Consider the following 25,157-nt stretch of genomic DNA (forward strand, 5'->3'; position numbering starts at 1 on the left):
GCAATGTTCACAATAAAGTAGAATTCATTTTGATTCACTATGTTGTGTGTGTAGTGGGTTCTTATGGTTCCCCGAGTACTCGCTATAACTTTCCTTTGAATTTGGACTTAGGCAACATCAGTACTGGTCTCCGTTGAAGACCCCCAACACTCTAAAGACTTTTTCAGGGCTCTTTCACACAAGTGTCATTTTTAAATCGGGGGAACGACTAGCAGCCGCAAGCACGTTATTCTATTTATAACACTCACTAATAGCACGTTATGCTATTAGCGAGTATGCCGCTCCCCCTCCACCCCACTTTGCCGGTGCCCATACGAGTCTATGTAAGACACCAGCGCTGTGCCATCAAAAGATAGGACATGTCCTATCTTTTGACAGAGAAATCAGAGAAGAGCACCCAGAAAGGGTGTGAGAAGACACCTGAGAGGGGAGTGAGGAGACTTATACGGCCAGGCATGCTCCTCTGGGTAATTTATGCAAATAAGGAATATGGAACAATACCTCTGCAGCGCCACCTAATGGAGGGCAGCATTCCTTCAAATCAATGTACGACTTTTTCACAAGGCTGTAAAACAATGATTGGGAATGGCTATGATTGGTTCATCAAGTGCTGCAGTGATTGGCTGAGCCACGGCGCTCGGAAGCCAGTTAGAGTTAGTGCTTTCTGCAGGTGGGATTTTTGAACCCCCTGTCCAGGAAGAGCTGGGTGAAGACTACAGAAAAAATGTGTGCCGGAGCAGCGGAGAAGTGTGGCGGAGCGGATAGTGCCTGGTTAGGTAATGTATTGTTTTTTTTAATGTAGTCAGAGTTTATGTTCAGGGTAGGGCTTATATTTCAAGACTCAATAAAAATTATTGATGAGGTCCTTTCGGTGTCATCATATAATGGTTCTGTTAGGACAATAGGTTACCATAACGGAGCAGGAAAACGGAAGATAGAAGCACGGATGTGAATGAGCCCTTATACTACGTGCCTGCTAACCACTCGATTCGATGTCCCTATCAAACTGGCCTGTGCACATAGCACTTGTCTGCTACTATTCTTCTTGTGAATTCAAAAACAGATCTGCAAAACAAAATCTGGAAAAAGGGAAGTCATCACTTCTGGGTATGTGCTTTCCTACAGGTTTGTTTCATTGAGGTCCAAGGTTTAATACACTACAAACAGAAAGCAAGACAACTGAATGGCCAACAGGGTGATGATACTCGACTGAGGCTCTGTTCCTATTTCTATTCATTCTATTTGTCAAGCGTTCCATCATAAATACTGAAAAGCTTAAGGGCTCATTCACGTCACCTCAGTCACTGAATTCTACAGCATAATGCACTATTGTTTGTATTAGAATGAGGGAAACCGTAACCGAAATTAAATGGAACCAGTTATATTCTATGGGTTCCGTTGGGTACCACTGGTTTCTGTGATTTGACAGATTCAACATGCTGTTTTTTTTGTTCTCCTGTTCTATGACCGGCCAGAATGAAAATACCACAGAAATGTGAACACAGCCTTGGATACTTTTAGTATAAATGTCTATTGGAACACTAATTGATAGCAAAGTTTGGAATATCTCGGGAACATGGCTATTATGGACACAACAATTATGGTTGAGTCAAAGCCTTGAATTGCAGAAAATGTCAACAATTTAGACATATTCTACAAACTACCATTACTGCATACAGGAATTTGTGGCTTTACATCAGATATTACAATAATCCATATATTGTTTTTCCTCTAAATTTTATACCGTGTCTATTCTTTCTGCACAGAATTGCAGCGTGAAATGAACCCATCGACCCCTATGTGTGTGCCCTACACCAGCAAAACCTTTCTACAGTCTAACAAAGGACGAAGTGTTCCATTTAAAATGAGGAATTTATTAAATCAAATCAATCTTTTTTCTGAACAATTACATAAGTTACATCGAATGTTTAAAGTCAGTTTTCACATGATATTTCTTTACTTTTGGAATACAGGCAAAATAGTACCGAACAACGTACATAAAAAAATACCTCAGCATTCAAATAAGGCAATCATTAAAAACAAAAAAACAACAAATAGTATTCATAAGTCAACATATTGAAAACCATAAAGCAAACTTGTTTTCCACCCACAGTGGAGCCATCCATTTTGTGCAACGATGTAGCATCTATTAGTGTAAAACACATCATTGTGCACAGAGCACAAAATGCTTACTTCTTCTGTGCGCTGGGGCCAGTTCAGCTTTTAAACAGTTTGTCTCAGTGTATAGACCTACCTTCAAGCAGTAGAAATTGTTACCTAGGATTAATGTTATGAAAACCTCACCAAATAAAATAAGGCCTATATTATATACAGCTGCCCTTGAAATTTCAATCTCTGGTCACCTTCATTAAATTAAGATTCACAAATTGCACAAATAGTAAATTAAAAAAAAGAATCCAATTCTCTATACTACAAGATGACAGCTGCTTAATACTTAGTGGTCTAATGAAACATAGTTATAGCCACCTAGTAAAAGAACAGTAAAATTCACTTTAAAAATCTGTAGCTGCTAACTTTACTGTAAACTAAATTAGAAAAACATGGTTTATTCTGGTGGCATAAATAATAGATACAAAACACTAGAAATGACCAAACTTTTTTCAAAGAACAAGCACCACAATTGACATCAGCATTCCAGTTTGTATTGTGTAATATATAACATTTTATTCCCACTCCACCTCATCAAACTCAGAATCATCTTCTGAGTCACTGTATTCCACCGCAATGCGCCGGGACAAGATGGTGGCTACGTCATTTTCAATGCGTTCATGCTTGGCTTCTTGCTCACGTTGTTCTTCCACTTTACGAAGCTGAATACCTGAAACATTGGCAAAAGCAGTTTAATAAAAGTAGGAAATTAAATGATAACACTAAAGAGATTCCACAGAAGCCCAGGCTAGAGTCAGAAGTGGTGGTGGATAAGGGTCCTCTTACACATGATTATTTTATTGATTATCGAGAAAATCGGCGCTCTATTAACTGGCTTTACACATGACCATTCACAATGTATGAGCAGGAACAATCATATACATGATCATTCGACTCTCCATTCAGTTTCATCAATGTCAGTAGAACATTCCCTGTTTACATGGGGAATTGGGAGTCGTACTGCAGACTATTTGTATTTCAGCTGCACAAAAGATGCGATCGCCTAATGAACAATCATTTACTAATTTGTTGGCCGTTAGGATGCAGCTGCACAAGTCCTGATAGCAAGCAAGAACTGTATGCATGCTGTCACCCGACCAGTAGGCCAAGTAAAAGGCCCTTAAAGGGGTTGTCCCGCGAAAGCAAGTGGGTCTATACACTTCTGTATGGCCATATTAATGCACTTTGTAATGTACATTGTGCATTAATTATGAGCCATACAGAAGTTATAAAAAGTTTTTTACTTACCTGCTCCGTTGCTGGCGTCCTCGTCTCCATGGTGCCGACTAATTTTCGCCCTCCGATGGCCAAATTAGCCGCGCTTGCGCAGTCCAGGTCTTCTCCTGTTCTCTATGGGGCTCCGTGTAGCTCCGTGTAGCTCCGCCCCGTCACGTGCCGATTCCAGCCAATCAGGAGGCTGGAATCGGCAATGGACCGCACAGAAGAGCTGCGGTCCACGGAGGTAGAAGATCCCGGCGGCCATCTTCAACCGGTAAGTAAGAAGTCACCGGAGCGCGGGGATTCAGGTAAGCGCTGTGCGGTGTTCTTTTTTAACCCCTGCATCGGGGTTGTCTCGCGCCGAACGGGGGGGGGGTTGAAAAAAAAACAAAAACGTTTCGGCGCGGGACAACCCCTTTAATAGTTTACTATAGAAAAATTAATAAATTTCCGGAAAGGTACAGACAACTTCTGAAGTCTATCTAAACAAAAATGTCTTCTCTAATTAGATCCATTCAATTTACTACTTATAAAGCAAACATATCCAACAGTGCTGAACACAGAATCTATTATTTGTCTAATTTTGGAAGAAGCTGAATAACTTAATCCTTCTCCCAACTCCCCCAAACACATGAACGCTCGGTTAAGCTGAGTATTCATGTGTCTTATGTGCCGAGGGAGGAGAAAGACACACCTAGACTTCCCTGGTGACCATCTTTGTTTTGGAAAGTTGGTAGGTCCCCCCTACACATGCAAGGCATGTCCGGTCCCACCAAAATTCCTGGATTTGGATGAAGTTTGTCTAATGTGGATGGGAGCTTTAACACTATACTGATTAAGGCTCTGTACACACTACTAGAGATGAGCGAGTATACTCACTAAGGCACATTACTCGAGCGAGTAGTGCCTTAGCCGAGTATCTCCCCGCTCGTCTCTAAAGATTCGGGGGCCGGCAGGGGGGCGGGGGAGAGCGGGGAAGAACAGAGGGGAGATCTCTCTCTCCCTCTCTGCCCCCTGCTCCCCGCCGCAACTCACCTGTCACCGGCGCCGGCCCCCGAATCTTTAGAGACGAGCGGGGAGATACTCGGCTAAGGCACTACTTGCTCGAGTAATGTGCCTTAGCGAGTATACTCGCTCATCTCTACACACTACTATTACAAATTCTGCAAGATTTGACAAGAGACATTCCTATTCTTTCTGTCAAAATAACATACATCATGAATGAACACTGATGGACCCATTATATTTGCACCAATGGTATAAGTTATATGATGGCATTTCCAATATATTTCCACCAATGGTACAGGTTATATGATAGCGTTGGCACTGCACTGTGGCTTCCACAATAAATGGAAGCCAGGACACAAATGTGAACAGAGCCTTATATTTGCCAAGACATACAAAACAAGAAACTTAGATCAGCACAAGAAGATATCCACTGCAGTACAGATCCTACATTTTCTGCAGTGGAGGGGTGGCTGCGTAATACCCATTTACTACACTGAAGAGGAACCTTGCACAGAAAGTTGGGACTCAAAACCAGCTCATTTAGAATTAGCAGTAGACCCCGATACTGGACCTTTACCAATCAGATTTTTATCACATAACTGACTAACAAGTCATAAAAGACTTTTTTTTTTTTTTTAAACCTCTTTAAATTAAACGTCTGCAGAAAATCACATATCTAAAGGTTTTCGTGGGAATACAAAAATAGCTTTACCTTTTCGTATTGCTTCCAGCAGAACACTTCTAGCATCACTGATAACTGGGAGATTTGATGGGTGTCTCTTAGACTCAGACGCAACTTGAGATGGAGGGGATGGGGGCAGAAGAGGAGCATGAGAACCGGGCACAATGGAAGCAAGAGGATGTAGACCAGCAGTGGCATGTGAGACTGCAACAGGAGAGGAGGGTCGCATCCCAGGAGGAGGTAAAGGTGGGGGTGGAGGAGGTGGTGGAAGACCCTGTGTCTCAGTTTGGGGAAGTGGGTGCACTGGTACAGTTTCACCTACTTGAGCAGTACGGGATACTGGTGGAGAGGGCTGTACAAGGGGCGGTGCTATAGGTGGCGGAGCGGGGTGAAGTACTCCAGGTGCTATCTGCAAAGGAGTTGGTGCAGGTGGCACAACAGTATTCTGCAAGTTAGCTGTAGGTGGTGGGGGAGGTGGAGGAACAGGAGGTGGAGGAGTGGAGGATACTGATGATCGCAGTGAGGAAGCAGAAAGGGCAGATGGAAGAGGTGGAGGGGGTGGAGGAAGAGGAGGTGGCGGTGGTGGCGGAGAGGGGCTCACAAACACTGGCGTTCTACCCATGGCTGGAGACTGTGGCCGGTTTTCAGACAATCCTTGGGTGGCACTGCAAAGACAGAATAAATACAAGGATTTTAACAAAACATTCAACAGTACATTATGTACAGTAGAGCACACGACATATTGGGGTATAATGCATTTCACAACAGTCATTCATTTCTACTGGTGACATTGGACAAATTATTGCTTTACTTTTGGTCACCTTAAAGGCGTTGTGCCTGGATTCAAAATTCTTCCCTATCCACAGCATGCTCGTCCACTGCTCCGTCATTCAGTGACCTTGGGGACTGATGCACATCCCAGCATTTAGACAATCTGAAAGTTATCCCCAATCCTATGGACAAGGGATAACTTAATCCTTGGATAAGCCTTTTAACTAGTGTTCTTAAACTGCTCTGTACTATCAGTTACTACTGACCCTTTTACACGGGACAATTATCGTCCAGAATGTGTTCAGATTCCTGCTCTCCCACGGGAATCTGAACGAAAATAATAATCCCATGTAAATGCATGCAGCGACTGAATGAGAATTATTCATTCATTCAGTTTCTGTATGCAGAAAGCTGAACGATGTGTCATTCAGTGTAAACAGCAGCCGTTCACTTCTGAACTGTCAGCTTACTATTAATGGAGGTGGGTGGTGAAAGAACCTTCCCTAACACACTCTCTACATACCGGCAGCGCTGAGAACGATACTCACTCTTGTCTAACAGGGCAGGAGCGAGCATCACTGGGATGAGTATTGGACATGGTTTGCCTGACAGCACGTCCGATATAAAAGGACAATCATCGCATAGACCACCACACTTTTTGTAAGTCAGCTACATTACATTACATTGTGATTATTTTCTTTACTTGACAAAAAAAAATACACTCCCTCTGCTGACAGGACAGGTTTGCCTCCTTTTTAAGATAATACGGTTTACTTGGTAGTTAAGTCAGCTCTTTAAACAAGTATTATCTAAAATACAGTACCTGATAACAGGCATGGCTTTTCCATCTCCAGCTGCATGCATTGGTGGAGGCGGTGGTGGCTCATGGGGTCTCACCAGTACCCGGTCTTCAACCCTGTTCAGTAGATCGTTCATCTGGCTATAAGGAAGTGCAGCAAGTGAGAAGGGGGCATCTGCAGTCTCTCCATAAGCTTGTGGTCTAGAGAAAGAAGATTTGTTATTCATTTATAAGACATTTTAACCATTTTATGTAACATTATAGAGAACGCATGCTTGGGACTCTGAAAATAGTCAAATTTTCCTGTGCCGCACGGTCTTCACCGGCTGACAGCGCTGGATCACGGGAGCAGGTGAGTATAAAAAAAAGAACACCTTGCTGTCTGTCACGTCCCCTAACCACACCATAACTTTGTTTATGACAAGTTCCCTTTAAATAAGGAAAGGTAATGGTTTAAAGTTCACCTCCTAACTAGGCGATATGTAATCACTAAGTTAGCCATTGAGGTTATTAGAAAAGGAGCCCACCTTACTGTTTCACAGCAGGACAGACTCCAGTGCGCCACAGTCTGTACATGGCAGCTATGTCAACATGGGTCAGAATTTGCTGTGGATTCGCTGCAGTGGAAAATCCACATAATTTTGGTGCAGATTTCACCCCCTCATTTGAAGAGGTGGTATACGCTCTGCAAATCCGCTGCTAAAATTGGCATGCTGTGGATTTAATTTCCGCATGTCATTTTCCAAACTGATTTAATGCAGTTTTGTTTTCCGCAGCGTGTGGACGAGATTTTTGAAAATCTCATCCACATCGCTGCTATTGTGAATGCTGCGGATTTTCAGTGTAGATGTGAACATAGTTTAAGAGTATATTCACAGGTAGTGGACTGGAAAAATCAGCACCAAAAAGCGTGTAGATTTTGACATGGATTCCGCAGCAGATTTTACCTTTTCAATTGAAGTATGTTGTGGGTCGGTGTTACAATCTGCACCAGTGGTGCTGCTTTTGATGTGGCTTTTTCCACTGTGGAAAATGCGCTACATGTGAGCACCCCCTTAGCATGTAAGAAAATAAAAGGCGCAGCTTTAATGCACATTATTAGCCACTGAAAAAGAATTTAAGCAAATTATTAGTATTGCTATTACATTTTTCAGACTGTGGCAGATATCATGAACCAACTGACAACTTGCATGCATATACCAAACTTCACACTGGAATAAGTACATCCTACTCTACAAAAGTTACTGGAAAGAAATATAACAAACCGTGTGTCAAAGTGAGAGGCTGGCCCATTAACAATTTCTATATGCTTGTGTGTATCTAGATCATCTTCCGCCAGTTCTTGACCAAGAGCTAACTTCTGCCACTCACGACGTCGGTCATGTGGAGCTCGAGGTATTTTCTCGGGTTCATGTGGTCGATCAATATTCTTTTGCTGAAAAAATACAAAAATGTCAAACAATACCTATAAAGTGACTTATAGAATCTTAAAGGAAAGCTCTGCATGTCCCGATTTCCTTTACAAACATAACAATTCCTGCCACTGCTGTTAAGAGGGTAGACCCCAATGATCAACTACTTAGAATGAAGTATCTTTGGCGATCTAGTTTTTTTAACCCCTAACCTCTCATTTCCCTTAAAGTGGACAGGCTCCATATACACAATAAATGGATGTAATAAAAGGAGAGTCTCCGGCTCGGGTCTCTAATAAGCCAGAGCGGAGAGCTGCTGCTAAGAAGTGCTATTCCTCTAGAGCATGGCTTCTAGATCTTTTTCACCTAGGGACTCATCAGCCAGAATATGATGATGTCCAAGCCTCATTTTCACTTATAACAACCATAGGCTGCCTCACAATTTTTAGGAGACCATTCTAGAGGATTCAGGGATGGTCCTCCTCTTTAAAGGGGTTACCCCAGAATCAAGCTATATCAGGAATCACAATAACCTCACAATGAGTGGAAATAGGAAGCCTGATGCCAATCAAGTTACTTTCAGCCTTCCATGTATTTGTGACCTCATTCCCCCATGTATGCCTCCTTCTTCATCAAAGAGATTGAATGGTCCTGCTTATAGTATATGACCACTGTGTCAATTACATTTGCCATTTCCAAATTTACACTGTAAAATGTTATATATAAAAATACAATTTCTGCAATAAACCTAATACTGGGTTTCCCCGAAAATAAGCGCCCACCACCACCTCGCCTGATAATAAGCCCTACCAGATTTTCAGGACAGGCTTGAAATATAAGCCCTCCCCCCAAAATAAGCCCTAGCTAAACTACATGGGGGGGGATCAATACTCACCTGGCCAGCGGTGTCTGAGTCCCTTGCGCTGGTCTCTGGCGCTGCGGCAGGCTGCAGTGTTCTCTGCTCTAGCATATCACTCTCTTTCTGGTGACAGGGCTTTAAATACCCCGCCTCCAGCAAGCGAGTGCTGTGATTGGATTGAGTGCCAGCTAATCAGAGCCGGCGCTTGATGAGTCACAGCCATTTAGTGAATGACATCACTGAATGTCTGTGATTGGCTCATCGAGCACCGGCTCCAATTGAGCTAGCCGTGCTTGTAATCCAATCACAGCCCCCCCCCCCCCCACACCCACCCACCCACCCACCCACACACACACACACACACACACCTCGAAAATAAGACACTGTGCCTCTTTCGGGGCAAAAGTTAATATATGGCACTGTCTTATGTTTGGGGAAATACGGTATCAATGTCTTCATATCTTTATGTATGGCAGGTACTGCGGGCGTCACTAATGCTCATAGAAGCTGCACTCCCCGCCGTTTGCAATTGTCAGTCTAAACTAAGCTGACTGCAGCTTTATAAATGCCATTCTTCCAGGTAAATGTCACAGCATTAGCGACCAGCTTCTCTTACCGATGGTTATCCCTGCTCCTTGGCTAGGTAACCTGCAAGAGTGTCTTCTCTATAGTTACACAGCCCAGAAGCAATGACAGCTGTCAGTAAGATCAGCTGATTGCTAATGTTGTGACTTGTACTGTGCACATGATAGTCTGGGCTGGATTCATATGCATGTGTACCTAACCCGGAGGGTAAGTGTAGTTTACCTATTCAGTACATAATAGGAGGGGGAGACTATACTGAGGAGATTGGGCGAGGATTGTTATGGTCTGGACAGAGGACTCAGGCAGGAATAAATTGGATGTGCAGATGCAAGGGTGGTTTCAGAGGTTCCATTACAGATCCGGCTGCAAATACTAGAAGAAAAAGTGCAGCATGCAGTGCTTCTTCTTCCAGCCCAAAACTGGGCAGCTGGCCAGAAAGCAGGCGAACCCCATTATAATCAATGGGGTTCACCCAGACGGAACCGTTCGGCCGCGGTGATTCCCCTCTCTAGCTCCCTGTCAGTGCGAGCTATGTGCAGAGGCTGTGATGGCTCTATGCATGCTCATCCTAACCAAAAGTAGGGGAAACTGCACATATGTGGTTTCCCAGTACAGAGACACTGAGACACAACATAGTGGTGAACAAAGGACAGAAATGTGCATCTCCAACAGCAATGGACGGTAAATAGATGGTTTTACAACAGGGAGGAAAACTCTGGAACAGTACTTTAAAAAAAAAAAAAAAACTGTTTGTACAAAATGATTTATTTTAAACATTTTTATGTCCACCATGGCAATCTTGGGAATAACCCTTAAAATAAAATTGCAAGTTTAATTAATTTTGGCTTCTGTGCTGACCAATATAGCAATCTATAGCCATAGAAGTTTTGAGTGCAGATTATTTTTAATATTCATGTGATATTAGTCATGTCTGATACAAGTAACAAAGACACATCATACCTTCTGCTTTCTCTTTTCTTTCCGTTTGTCCTCGGTGTCCTGTATCATCTTCTCTTTCCACAAGTCAAAGAAGTAAGATGGATTGGTGTAAAACTTTAAACCTTCTTTACCATCATCTCTATCAAAACAAAGAAATATTAAGATGTTATGGCAAAGCCAAAAGTTACATTATAGCAAGCCAACAGTTTCTAGATAAAATTCTGTGCCGGGACAGGTGGGGGAGGGTGTATAGTTAATTGCAGTTGTTTTTCTCAGCCATCCACTAGAGTTTTGGCCCTCCAAGACAGAGGCAGAAATTTTCTAGCTAATGCATACTTGTGCATACTGTGCACTGCCTTCTGATTGTCCACTGCTGACCACGACCAGCTCTGGACAATCAGACAGTAGGTATATTGCAATAGTTGTCTAATACTACCATGAATGCACAGGCATTCTGAAGATTGTGTCAGCCGTCTTGGACAGCTAAAATAGCACCTGAAACTGGCAGATAGGACCGCAGACAGAGAAGAACAACTCCTTGTAATATATTCCCTCTGGTCCCAGGGCAGAATTTTGTCCCAAAACCAGAAGGGTCACATTTTCTTGTGTTTGTTTCTTAATGAAAATTATAAATGATCTGTGAGTAGACAGCCGAAATGATGAAGCCCAAATGTCTGGAACTTTTATTTTAGTTTCGCAAATGACAAATTGGGACCTGGTGTCTATTGAAGTTTCTATGCCGAAACTCAAGAAGTTATTGCATACATTCATATGGGTCCCTTCACAGGTTATATGCCAACATTCATGGGTGGGCAGGTAGGCACACTTGTCATATTTTATGACCTCCTTATAGGACTATAATATACAGTATTGTATATAGTACTGTGCAGAAGACTGAATCTATGCTTTATGCATATAAACATAGAAAACTGGTAACAGAAAAAGACCACATGGTCCATCTTAGGCCCAATGTCCACTTGGATGCACAGATTCCACTGCTGAATCCCTCGGCAGAATCCAGCCGTGCCCGCGGACATGGAAAGGAAAATACATTTTCTTACCTGTCCAGCTCCAGCGCGGATCTCCTCTGTGCTGGCTGGATCTTCAGCACAGTGGATGCGTCCGGATGTGCCGGACACATATGCAATGCAATTTTTTATTTATTTTTTTAAACCTCCTGCTTTCCCGCAGGTCCGCAGCATTTCCAGAGCGACAGCTGTGGCTGTGCCACAGATCGGACGGCTTTCATTGACTTCAATAGAATCCGTTCCACTGGATACGCAGGAAAATGGAGCATGCTGCGATTTCTTCCGACGCGTGCGATCCGCACGTCGAGGGGGGCGGAGGGAAGAAAATCACAATTGCATGCTTTAACTTGTCTTGCAGATGCTAATTCATTCCTATAGGCGTCTAGAGCTGCGGATCTCCCGCGCAGGAGACTGGAGCGAATTTTATAATTAAAATCCGCCCGTGGACATTGCGCCTTATATGCATTATTTTGATGAATTAGACTTGGGGACACAGCAATACCAAATAGGTTTTAAGTGTTGCATTATAAATAAAGGAAAAGGGTTGATTTTTTACACTTAATATCCTTTATTTTTTTACATTTATTAAAAAAAAAAAGCACTTATTTTGACTTTTTTCCTTCCCTATAAGGGACTCATGATCGCTTTGAGGCTGTTCACATTAGGATTCTCATGTGTTTAATGTTTGTGTATGCAAATGTATGCCAAAGTATACTTGTAAATATTTAATATGTATGCAATAAATGGATAGCCAAACGTTTCAATAAGTGTGTCCATTGTTACATCCAAAAACATGTTTTTCACTGCAAACTTTTTTTCTTAAAGTTTTTTAGCTGGACACTTTTTTTTATTTGCATTTGATAGCAAAACAATGTATACGATAAATGTATGGAAACATACCATACATACTTTTCCCATTGACTGTAAGGTTACTATTTTTTGTGGGACAGAAAAGCGTAGCAGGTTACACCCTTCCATCCCACAAAAAAAGTTCACAAACGTGTGGGAAGTCAAACTTAGTCAAAAGCATCGTCAAACTATGTTTGGTCTTTTTTAGTCTATGGATACAAGAAGCTATATGTTTTTTTTTGTAAAAAAAAAACCTTTACAATTCATGGCTTAAATCATAGTGTGATCATCCATATGCCATATACTGCAATATTCAGCTAATGACGGGCCCATCTTAAAAGGCAGAAATATAGCAGCCCTGAGAGCTTTCAGAAGGCCCATGACTGCCAAGACACCCAGAAAGCACCTCGCAAACTTATTGTGAGGAGGCAGTCCAGGACTCTTAGAACACCGACTGGGCCATTTAAATGCCGCAGTCAGAATTAACAGTAGCATTTAAAGGGTTAACAGCCACTATCGGAGTGAAAGCTGATTACGGCTGTTGCAGCAGTGTCAGCTGTTGGCTTCTGGTCCCACTGCATACAAACTTTGCAAAACTGTATTGCATACTTCTCAAGTGAACCACAGTATTTTCTTTTTACTTTTATTTTTGCTAGTTTGTTTGACAAAGTTTAGTTGCCACTTTTAATAGTGCCCGCTTCCTTTTTTTTTTAAAAACTCACCCATATCCCTGAAATTAGTCTTTTTAAAAATCGAATGCTTTGATTGTAGTAAAAGATTGCTCAAAGTCTGTACCATAAACATTGATGATCACTGGAACCTAAATTCTCTTCCACCTTAGACTGAATGCACACGGGCGGCAATTCCACCGCGGGATTTCCCAACGAATTTCTGTGCGTGCACACTGCCATAGGATTGCATAAGTTTATGCAATCCTATGTAGACAGCCGCGATTTGACCGTGTGAAAACTTGCACGGTAAACAAATCATGGCATGTCCTAATTTCTATGCGAGCCTTGCAGAGGCCCAACTTGGCTGTCTGCTGAGGCCTTAACCTCAGACACCAGATCTTGATTTGTAAATACAAAATCTATAATGGTTAAGGACTAGAGATGAGCGAGCACGCTCGGATAAAGCAGCTACTCGAGCATAGCTCTTCTCGAGTAACTGCTTACTGGTCCGAGCGTGCATTGAAAGGTATGTACTATCGCTTTTTCCTTCACACTCGCGGATATGAACTGCATCTTCCCCGAGCGGAGGAAAAATCGCAGCATGCTTTATTTTGCTGCGGACTCTGCACAGACTGCCTCAATTGGCCGTCCAACCCAAAGCCCATACACAATACATTTTTTTTTTAAAAATCTGTACTACGCAGGACAAACGGCGAGCCTGCACGGCCATCTGCATTACAGATTTTGCAGTTATGCAGGGTAACTGGCCGTGGTCACAGCCAGATTCTGCTGCGGGATCTCGCATGCGGAATACGACCTGGTCATGTGCAGCCCGCCCTAAGGCCCATTTACATGGAACGATGATCGCTCAAAAAAAAAAAATTCGCTGAAAAGCGATAGTTTGAACGATAATTGTTGCATCTAAAAGGTGCGGCACTTTTCGTGTACTGCTAGCTGATCGTTAAATTCAGGCCAACCTAAAAATCGTTGTGTGGTCTTATCAGGAGTTCTGCGCTGGTAGTGCTGATAGCATTGTTTCCCGATGGAGAACAGAGTTGCTGAATGGAGGTAATAGCCTTCGGGCTATTAACTGCATTCAGCTAAAGGCTTCATTTGCACACTTAATTGCTCTTAAGTAGCTGAGTAGCTACTTAATAGCTCATACAAAATGATTGCTCAAAGCTGTCACTCAAACTATCGTTTGAGGGATCTTTGAGCAATCTTCGCTCCGTGCAAATGGGCCTTTAGAGATGCTTCTTGGTCCTGCTTGTAGTACTCTAGGGATACTCTAATCAACATCAGGCATGTTGAAGTCAACCATTATTACAATGGCTAGTTTCGACACTTCCGGTTCTGGTCAGCGCGGCCTATTTAAAGCAGCCCTTTACCATGTTTAGTCACATAGCTGGAGAGTGAGGTCCCCTCTGCACACCATACCACAGGTAAATATCTTTTTTACAGGGGGTGCCTGGGCAGACATTTATTACTGCTCTGGGTATCTCCACAGTCCTTCAATTTTTATGCATTTTCATTCCGTTACATTTGTCTCTCTTTCTGAGCACATGACATTCTTTTTCTCCTGCTTATCCGCATGATGCCCACTCCACCTGCTTAATCTCTTCTCCCTTCTAGCCCTCCTGTTTCCCCCTCCCCCCATTCTCCTCTGACATTCTGAATCCTTTTTATGTATTCTTTTGTTTTTAGCATATTTTTATCTCTATCCACAGGACTATTTTGGATGTTACTTATATCCAGGCCAAAATTTTAATCAATAACCCTTATTATTCCAAGTTTCTTTATATGGTAATGAAGCACTGTTGATATATGTATTCTGGCTACAGTCTCTTTACATATATGTTTGTTTCTCGCCATGTGTTGATTCTGACTTATGTTTATGTATGCAGCTTGAAAAAGAACGCTGAGCCCGAAACATTGCAAATTGTGCACTTAATGTAAACAACTGGACTGTTCAAGTAAACCTTATGAGCATTTAAAAAACCCCACAGTGTGGGCTGTGTTTACTTCAGATACCGATTATTACAATATCTTCCTTCCCACGGGTTTTGATAATCCTCAGTTTGCCCAGGAGGCCAATATATGACACCAATTCTAAATACCAGTTCCCTCTTCAGTTTGCATGCAAATCCACAGTGTTTAGCATTTTGCATGTATTTTGAATCACTATTGATTTCAGACTATCTTTGATATAGGGTAAATAGCTACTGCACCTCTTCTTTTAATCTGTCTTTCCTGTACAACGTGTACCCAGGTATAGCCATTTCTCAGTGATTACAATCCTTAATTATTCCTGGATATAATAGCCATTTGCTCACAGAGCTTGTTTCATAAGCTACAAGTGTTTATATACTTTGTGTGGAGAACATTAATTTTTGTTTAATTCTTAGCAACTAAACCAATTCCATCTCCAATACTAACCACTACAATTTTGGAGTTACTAACACACTGCTTTATCCTAAGGCCAGCTTCACACTGGCGAGAAAATTGTGCACGAAGGAAAAGGCATGATTATGAAACCAATGATTTTCAATGGTTTCATTCTCATTTGCGATGTTTTTACTCCTGTGATGCTGCATAAAATTTTTTTAAAAATCATAGTATATCCTATCTTTTTGCGATATCGACTATTCTTTTCAAGGGTGATGCGAAGCCGTTTCCATGTGAAAACACCTTGCATCCACGGGTTTCCAGAAGGACTGCATGGGTGATATTGGGCCATAAATCACAGCTCAATATCGCCCTCCCCAGTGTGAAGTCGGCCTTCCTGGCAAGGGACAGAAATCATGCTTATAAATTAAATGTCTGTCCCCTTCATCTAGTTTAAATATCTGTCAAAAAATGCTGAATTCTTCACAAACACTTCTCTGCCTTTATGTGAAGAATGCAAACCATCTCTCTTGCACAACTCCTTCTTAAACCACCTACCGACATTCCAGTTTGAAGAGAAACTCCAGCAGCAGAAACCCTCTATATCAATACCACTGTGAGCTACAGACGTAAGCAAACTGATTTTGCCAAATAATACATTTGCAGTAAAGTAAACTTCTACCAGCTGTAATCTGCATTTTTAACTAAGCATAGATGTCCAAAAAGGCAATACACATGAATATTTAACACTTATAACTACACTAAGTACCATTTTACAGGCAAGATTTCAACAATCTACAATCAAAAAAAGATCCTATGAATTATGGATTTAATCGCAAAGCCATTTATTGTATACTCTAATAATCCTCAAAGCAATGACTGAGACGGTAAACATAAAAAAGGTTAAAAAACAAAATGTTATTCTAATAACACTAATGTAAGGAGGAACAAACAGCAATAAGGACAATTAAAAAGCAGATTAATATATGCAAGTTCCATTTTTTCATCTTGTTAAGTACATTCTGGAGGAGATGAAAGACGCACAGCATCAATCTGTGAATTAAAAGGGAATGAAAGGAGGGTTTTGGGTAGTTTAACCTCACACTTGAACAGAATGTTCAAAGTACAGTACATTATTTTAATTGGTATGCTTAAATAATGGGCATAAATGTGTGACATCTGCTGTACAGCATGTGCTCAAAGCAGCAGCTGATCCTTATGCTCAAGACAAAAAATGCAGTTTTGTATATGAAAGTAGAGTACATTTTATGATACAGAGCCAGACAGATTAACACTGCACTAATGCCATGACCAGGCTCAGTCTAACCACAAGACTGCAAGTGGTTCATGATTTTCTTGCTTTAGATGACCATCTAACCTGGAGCAATATTATGATATACAGAAAATGGACAAAAATATGGTAATGCTATACGAAATGCCTTGGATTTTAATCATTAGCCCTGAGCTGCCCTTTTGACCCCTGCTTGGCTGAAAGCTTTCCCCGCCAAATTTGTGTTTACTTTACCTCTTGCCCCGCTCTGGATGGTTTTGAGAGCCAGCTGGTAACAGCAGCTGAGTGGCTCAAAACCCTGACCAATGGAATCTTGTTGCTTGGGCAGATGTTCACTTCTGCCTGGCAGCAACTGTGTCATATTACCTCCACTTAAAATCGAGCTCTACATGGCTTATTGAAATATGATTAATGTAACTTAAGGCATGCATTTCGTATATTGTTTCCATATTTTTGTCCACACCCTGTATATATAGGATTTCATGTTTTAATGCCAGCCAGCACCTCCTAGACCTGTACATGAGTAAATAAAATATTTAAAAAACTGAAGATTATACATCATGTACTTTATTTTTGTCTATTAACTGTTAATCAAAAGAGCAGAAATTACAGAAGTGCATGTAATGAGCTTACATGCCACAATAGTATGCAATTCAATGACATAATTTGACATTCTATCAATCTTCACGTGTCATATTTCCATACCACAATGCAAGCAAATGCATTGTAACGCCAATTCTATGTGCAGCAAACAGTTAAAACTTAGCTCAGTTAAATACCATGTTTCCCCGAAAATAAGACAGTGTCATATTAATTTTTGTTCAAAAAGGTTTAACTTTTTTACATGTAAAGCTGCCTTGACACTATTTAAATTGACTTTTTTAAATTAACTGTTAGCAGGGCTTATATTTCAAGCATCTTCAAAAAGCCTGAAAAATCATTTTGCATCCTCAAAAATTCTGGAAAATCATGCTATGTCTTATTTTCAGGGTATGTCTTATTTTCAGGGAAACAGGGTATCAGATCTTAATGAGCTTGAAGACTCAATGTTCCTTTATTCCACCATTAGCCTTTATACAGATCCCTACATTTTGTACTATATGATGTAAATCTTGTGGTTTCCTATGTGCTCACGTAAATTTAAGATTTACAAATCTAAATGCTCCAGAATTCTGGATCAATTAGCACCAAAAACCCAAACTGATGTACTTTTATCATGTGTTTTAGGCACTCCTTGCATCTCATTGGACAGTGTCTAAAAAGGAGATATGGCTTATGCTACATGCACATGCTGCAGGTTTTCGTGCACATCCACACCAGAATCTGCATGTAGCCACGTAACACATGGATTTTGATGTGGATTTCACACCTTGATTTGTAGAGATGGAATCCACACTGAAAATCCACAGGATAAATTGACATGCTGCAGATTTAAAATTCACACTGCCTGTTAATTCATCCAGACTTTTCCCACATCAAAAGGATGAGATTTCTTAAATCTCATCCCCATGGCTTGTACTGTAAAGGTCAGGGGCGTGGCTTAAAATGCACCAGCGTGCACCAACATTTTGGCATAAAATATTGCTATACAGGAAGCCAACCAAGAGGTTGCATAAGGAAAACTGTCTAAGGCCTCCTGCACACTGGTGGATTTGCATTACGAAATCCGGAGCAGGATTCCGCCTCCGGATTTCGCAGTAAATCCAGCCCATAGCATGCTATGGAAAATAGGCAATTTCCTGCCCACAAGCGGAAATAAATTGCGATTTTCCACTCGCGGGAAAGAAATCACAGCATGCTGCGATTTGCCGTGGGATACGCACGGCCAGCTTCCATTGAAGTCAATGGTAGCCGTCTGTGCTACGGTCATTCCGCATTCATTATTGCAGAATGGCCATAGGAGCCGCATCATCGCTATGGCGACAGCACGTCGTCCTTTCAACTGCGCATTGACCGCAGGAGAAGATGCCAGACAGGTAAGCAGGCCTGGCACCGGGTCAAACTTCGCTACGGGAATCCCACATGCAGGATCCGACCCACCCGTGTGCAGGAGACCTAACACGGCTAGCAAGATGTACCAAGTTTATCAAACACCAGGAGCCACTAGGATAAAATTTGCTGCATTTCTTGCCTGTTCTAGTTTTAAAGACACTGTACCAGGATCAGAAGTTATTTCCTATCCACAGGAGACCCCACTGATCCTAAGAACAGGGGTCCCGTGTCCACCTCATTGTGGGCTTACTGCAACCCTCCACAGAGGAGACTGAATGGAGTGTTGGTTGCAGAACTGTGGTGCAATTCCAATCATTGTCAATGGGTCTGCACTGGGTCCATCAGTCTCACTTAAATGAATGGAGCAGTGGATATGCATGCTCGGCCAACGCTTCATTTATTCTGACATTACTGTGAAGGGGAGCATTCAGCTAATTACTTCCAGCTACATCTTATGGCTCATTCACACTTATGTCAGAGGTTCCTTTCAGAGCCTCGATTGTAGATTCCCGTTACAATCCAGGATGAAATAGCACTGCATGTAGTAATATTTTGTCCTGGAGAATGCTAAAGTGCATAGTTGAATCTGGACAGATGCCATTATAGTGAAGGAGGATACCTTGCTAGCGTTTGCATCCAGCACTTGAAGTTTTATCATTGCTCGGGTCCTAGGATGGAGCTGAACAACTGAACTCCTCAGCTTCTTACTACACAGCTATAGGAGGGCAATTAATTTCTAGTTAGATGTTTAAAGCGGTTAGTGTTTGCACACAATAGAGCTCATGGAGCGTGTAGGGCAGTGTAAGGTGCACACAGCCTTCATGTACTGCTATGTCGGGAGGGTATTAGTGTACCATGTCTCCGCCGGAAGTATGGGTGGAGACATGGGTCAGCTACCCTGTGTTGCAGGGAACGGCCAGGTGACGCCTACAGCATCCACCTGACAACTTTCCCCGCCGCTTCCGCTGAAAGCTGTGTATGCCTGCGCTCCTGTCCCCCACTGACAGCTGTCTGTGCCGCTGTCCCATCTGCGCTCCCACTGACAGCTGTGTCTGGCTGCGCTATCGTCCCCCGGCGATGGCGGAGATATTGTTTGTCTCCATGTCGACCCTGTGTTGCTGATGCTGCCCCACTATGTCTGCCTGTGCCCTCATCTAGGAGCCTCCACTGCGTGACTGCAAGAGCTGCATCCAGGAGCTGCCCTAGCAGAAGCAGAAGCGGCCACATCGGGACTGCCGGAGACTCTTCCAGGAGCTGGCTGGCCAGGAGCTGCAGCGCCAGTGGCGGTGCCAGTACCAGGAGCTGCCTGGTCAGGAGCAGGAGCGGCCCTGCTGGAGTCACTTCCAGGAGCTTGCTTTGTTGCCAGCGGGGGGAGTGCTGGAGAACACAGGAGGGCACGTATGTGGGAAGACCACAGTGCAGAAGCTGGTACAGCGCACAAGGGACAGAGGCGGAGGGATGAGTGACACAAGGCTGGAGGGGAGATAATGCCCACCCATTCTCCAGACAGCAAATAAAATTGTGGGCATCGCTTGGGGGTGTTCATCTTGTCTCCAACCATTCTTCATGGTGGAGACAAGATACAACAATACCTCTAATTGGCGATTGTTTTAGCGATAATCGGTGCATCTAAATGTGTGCTTTTAGGGCACTACTAGCTGATCATTAAATTCAGTCTAACCTAAAAATTGTCCTTCACTTTTATCAGCAGTTCTCCACAAGGAGTGCTGATAGCATTGTTCCCCATGGAGAACAAAGGATCTGAGCCCAGATAATAGCCCTCGGGCTAATAACGGCATTCAGTGAAGGCTTCATTTGCATACATAATTGGTATTTAAGTAGCTGAGTAGCTACTTAATAGTTTATGCAAAATGATCGCTCAAAGTTGTCACTCAAACTGTCGTTTGAGTGATTTTTGAGCGATCATCTGCTGGTGTAAATGGGCCTTAAGTGTGTATGGACATATTTTCTCCATAAAGAATGTGAAAGAAATAACTCTGGCCCACTGCACCTCTATAGCAGACTAAACAAAGTCATAATATGGCTGTGTACATGAGCACCAAGTCAGAATACAGTGTATGTCACTCCTGCTCTTACAGAGAAACGAATAAATATTATCTGTAACATTTTCACAGACATGTACAACACAAGCCTTTTTAGCCTACGTCCACCTTTACAATCATTTATATTAATAGTTGAAAAGCAGCTGAAATTCAAAGTTTTGCAACAGATCTTATTAAATGTATCTTTCTGATTTGTGTCTACAACTCCTATGCAGATTTATATGCCTCCATGGAGACAGGCTGCAAGAAAAAAATGTGTGCCCGATTTTGCTGTTTTATCCCCTTCTTTCTATTCCCTATGTCTTGGCAACATATCTGCTAGGTTTGCAAGGAGCAGGGACAAGAGGAAGGGAGTATGACTGCAGGATCAGACGACATAGGGAATATTTATACTCTGCTACCATGGAGACACATAGTTCTGCACAGAAGCCACGTGATACGGCATTTTCAAAATAGACCATTTGCAACCTTGCCTAATTTTATATTTCAGATGTATTAGAGCACTTCGGAAATGGACATCACTTTGTTAGGCGCCATCTGCTCCATTGTATAGAAATTACATTTTGCTCTTGAAATCAACACAAGTTGTGCTTGCAGTTACAAGCGCCGGCCACTACACAGAGGTTGGCGCAGAGAATTTCACTGCTTCCGCTCTGATCCCTATGTATTTGCTGCACTGACAGGATGCACCCACTCTGCTGATCAGTCAGGGTCCTGAGTGATGGACCCCAGCCGATTAACTATTAATGACCTTTCCTGAGGCTAGGTCATCAATAGTATTCTCCCTTGAAAACACCTGGAAGTATAATATGAGATTTGTAAAATATGTAAATTTGAGATCATGAGTAGAGATGAGCGAACGTACTCGGTAAGGCCGATTTCGCAATCGAGCACCGCGATTTTCGAGTACTTCACTACTCGGGTGAAAAGATTCGGGGGGTGCCGTGGGTGAGCGGGGGGGTTGCAGAGGGGAGTGGGGGGGGGGAGAGGGAGCGAGAGCTCCCCCCTGTTCTGCGCTGCTACCCCCCGCTCCGCCATGCCACGCCCCCCGGTGACCTCCAAATCTTTTCACGCGAGTAGTGAAGTACTCGAAAATCGCGGTGCTCGATTGCGAAATCGGCCTTACCGAGTACGTTCGCTCATCTCTAATCATGAGTATGTTTCCATATTTCTATGACCAATTACTATGGGTTAGGCTTCACTCACACAGTCCCAATTTGGAGATTCTGAACATTGTGAATGAAGCTTTAGGCTGGTCTCAAATGACTGGATAGAAATTGCAGATTCTGCAAGCGCTTGATCTGTGGTAATACACGGTTCAATCAATTGCATTGGATTACACAATTCTGCTTACATTAGCGGGTCGGAATTGCATAATCTGCTTACGGAAAATAGAATGCAGCATGTTCTATTTTACCACCTGATATCCACGACATAGAGCCCATTGCTTTCTATGGTGGTGGATATACCTGCAGCCCATATGCAATTACATTGTGTATGGACTGTGGGTATCCATGTCATCACTGAGTGACGGTATGGGAAACATAAGTGCACTATGCATGACCGCCTGCGTGAGTACATTGTCATGTGCAGTACATTATACCGGCATTTACAGGGTCACGGTCGCGCTCACAGCTGGAAGTGCTACCAGTAATCCTGTTTTTAGAACGTGCAGTTTATGAACTGGGAGCCGGACTTCTTAATTTCCAGTAGATCCTCATATTATGGTTCATTATTAGTATGTCAATTTATAATAACCCAAAAATGAGTATTTTATACCCAGCTGCAGGACTTCTTCCAGTTGAATCTAGAATCTCCTTTCTATGGTACGACAGAGCTAATGGATGTTTTCTGTGTACAGGCATTAAGTGCTAGCATACCTTGAAAAGCAGATAAGAGAGCCGGAAGACAAACAAGTAACAAGCCATGTGACCACTGACAAAACAAATCCACCCCTTTGTCTTGCTACTATACGTAAACAAAAGGGTTGCAGATGGTCTGTTGCTCAAGGTCATAGGAACCTGGCAGGGCAGCACAAATACTGATAGGGTTACACCTCATTTCCATGCGTGGATTTGATTTGCGGAATTCATGATCGCCACCCGCGCGGAAGATCGGCAGTTTAAGCCGCACACAGGAAAACCTGGAAAGTCCGCACCTTAATGCACACATGCGGATTTGTTTTGCGTATTTTTTGTGCAGGGAAAAAAAAAAAAAAATCGCAGTATGCTTCATTTTACTGTGGATGGGCTCCATTGATCGCTATGGAAGCGAGTGATCTGAAATGCACCCGCAATTCAATGCAGATTTGTACGCAGATACCTCCCTGGCTGCTTGGAGACCAAGCAGGGAGGTGGGGAGGAGGAGGAAGGCAGTCACTTTGGGCTTGCATTCTTTTTTTTCCGCGCGGACGAGCCGCAGTGCATCCGCGTACAGGGAAAAAAATATCACATACGTGATCGCCGGCAAGCAAAACAAAGCGTTTTTGTCAAATGCACATCTATGAAGCCTCTTAACCAGTTTTTCCCATTCAAAGGCAGGCAGAGCTTCGGACATGCAAATCATGGGACTCCTAAACCAGTGCCATATTTTTCAACAGAGAGTAGTGCACTCCATATTGGTGAGAGATTGTATTAATAAATCTCCCCAAATGTGTGCTTTTTAATATAGTCTACATGCTCTGAGACAATTATAACAATATTGACTAACGCATACATACCTGTAGGGTGTTAGTATATTGAGAGGTGGAGGATGTTCACACAGTTCATAGGTTTCGTGAAGAGGAATTGGCAAAGTTCTACGGTGAAACAATTGCTGATCCTGAATAGTGGAACTTCTGAATGCTTTCCGCATTGTGATGTCCTGTAATGACACTGAAGTACAGAAACCAATTTTAGATCAGGAAGACATTAAAGAGATTTTGTTAGGCATTTTTTAATTAATGTCAGACATTATCAAAATATGTTAATAAAACTAGGAACCCTCGGTGGTTAAAAGCCATTTATTAGTTTTTACGTTTCACAAGTGTAACAAAAATGTATGGAACTTATAAAGAAATATAGCCTGAACTATAGAAATAACTATAGAAGCAAGTATGTAAAACAAAAAACATAGTCAGAGATAAATAACATTGGCATACCTCTTTGAAGACTTGGAAAATGGCTTCATAGTTCCTCACAATACTAGAATTATTACATGCTCTGTATTCAATAGAAGTTATTTTCCCAAAGCTTGTGCAGCTTGCATTGCAATATCTGCCGTAACTAGTAATGGCTTTGCTGGGTCAAAGGGATTTCTTATCGCTAAAGCAGAGAAGGTTTGGCAACCCAAGCTCTACGGCATTGCTATTTAATACTGCTAATAATATGGAACGTCTCCGTTACGTACAGCCAAGGGAAGTTACTCCTCTTACCAGTTTAGAAAAAAGAAAAACCACACATGTATATAGAGACAGACCAGTGACTTTTTTGGAGAAACTCAAGCTTTTACGTATTTGTGCCTGAAGAAAGTGTCTTGCTTAATTTCCCCCGATGTGCTCTAACCTTCTGTTCCATACGAGTGTGTCCACATAGTCTAGTTCTATCAAGATATCATAAAGGTATGGCGCAGTGCTGAGGAGCCATACTGTCCAGAACTGGTTTGATGTAAAAGTGAAGTTCCACCTTTAAGTAATATTGACTATGTAGTCAGTAAAATTTAAATCTAGCACTTATATACATTTTTTTGCTGCCTCATTCTATTTTGCAGTTTGTTTTCACTCTATGCCAACAGAAAAAGCTTTTACTATCTGACAAGTGTCACTAAGCAAGCTAACGGCTGCTGAACGTTTTTAGCAATTATAATTGTAATATTTCTAATTTAGCAACTATAATTATACTAATAGCTGAGTCTTTGGAATACTTGTCTACTTTCCAAGGTTGTTCAGGAGTCACCCAAAATAGAGGATCTCTTCTGCGCTCCATACACACAGGCAAGCCTACAAACAAGGCTTGCAAGAGCTTATAACTGGGGATCTAGAGAAATGTATGCAGTGAGTTCCCCCTTTTACTTTTTTGACACTACATAAAAATAACTAGTACCATTGGGACTGCAAAAAAATAGAAATACAGATACAGCCATGGAATACTGTGTGTCATATAGAAAGTGGCCTTAATGTCCGTAGTAAATAAACTGCACTGGGGGTTGATTACCTGCTATGAGCAACACAGTCACTTCTCTAATACAATTTTGATAAATATAGTGGGCGGCTACTATATAACAACTTTGGGCCTTAGAGGCTTTTCACTTTTTTTTTCTTTTAATGTGTTTTGGGAAATGATGCCTTTTTTAACTCGTTTTTAAAAATTTTCTGATTGTTTGATTTCTTTGCTCTTTAAGACACTGCAGATTTGAGGACTGTAATCTTAGAAAATTCTTTCAGAGTAAGCTAACCGATC

General features: G+C 42.2%; 1 protein-coding gene across 3 annotated transcripts in view; it reads right to left on the bottom strand.

Annotated features, from left to right (window-relative positions):
• Positions 1-1,863: 1,863 nt before the first annotated feature.
• WASF1 (WASP family member 1) overlaps positions 1,864-25,157 on the bottom strand; it is a 102,108-nt gene continuing 78,814 nt past the window's right edge. For all 3 annotated transcript variants that reach the window (XM_066606903.1, XM_066606894.1, XM_066606911.1), the window contains 6 exons: positions 23,441-23,594; positions 10,464-10,581; positions 7,913-8,082; positions 6,672-6,848; positions 5,108-5,742; positions 1,864-2,839 (listed from right to left, as the gene is read on the bottom strand). In XM_066606903.1, coding sequence (XP_066463000.1) covers positions 2,685-2,839; positions 5,108-5,742; positions 6,672-6,848; positions 7,913-8,082; positions 10,464-10,581; positions 23,441-23,594 — 1,409 coding nt within the window. In that variant the 3' untranslated portion in view covers positions 1,864-2,684. The remainder of the gene's footprint in view (positions 2,840-5,107; positions 5,743-6,671; positions 6,849-7,912; positions 8,083-10,463; positions 10,582-23,440; positions 23,595-25,157) is intronic.

This window comes from Eleutherodactylus coqui, chromosome 1, assembly GCF_035609145.1.
Source record: "Eleutherodactylus coqui strain aEleCoq1 chromosome 1, aEleCoq1.hap1, whole genome shotgun sequence".
NCBI lineage: Eukaryota > Metazoa > Chordata > Amphibia > Anura > Eleutherodactylidae > Eleutherodactylus > Eleutherodactylus coqui.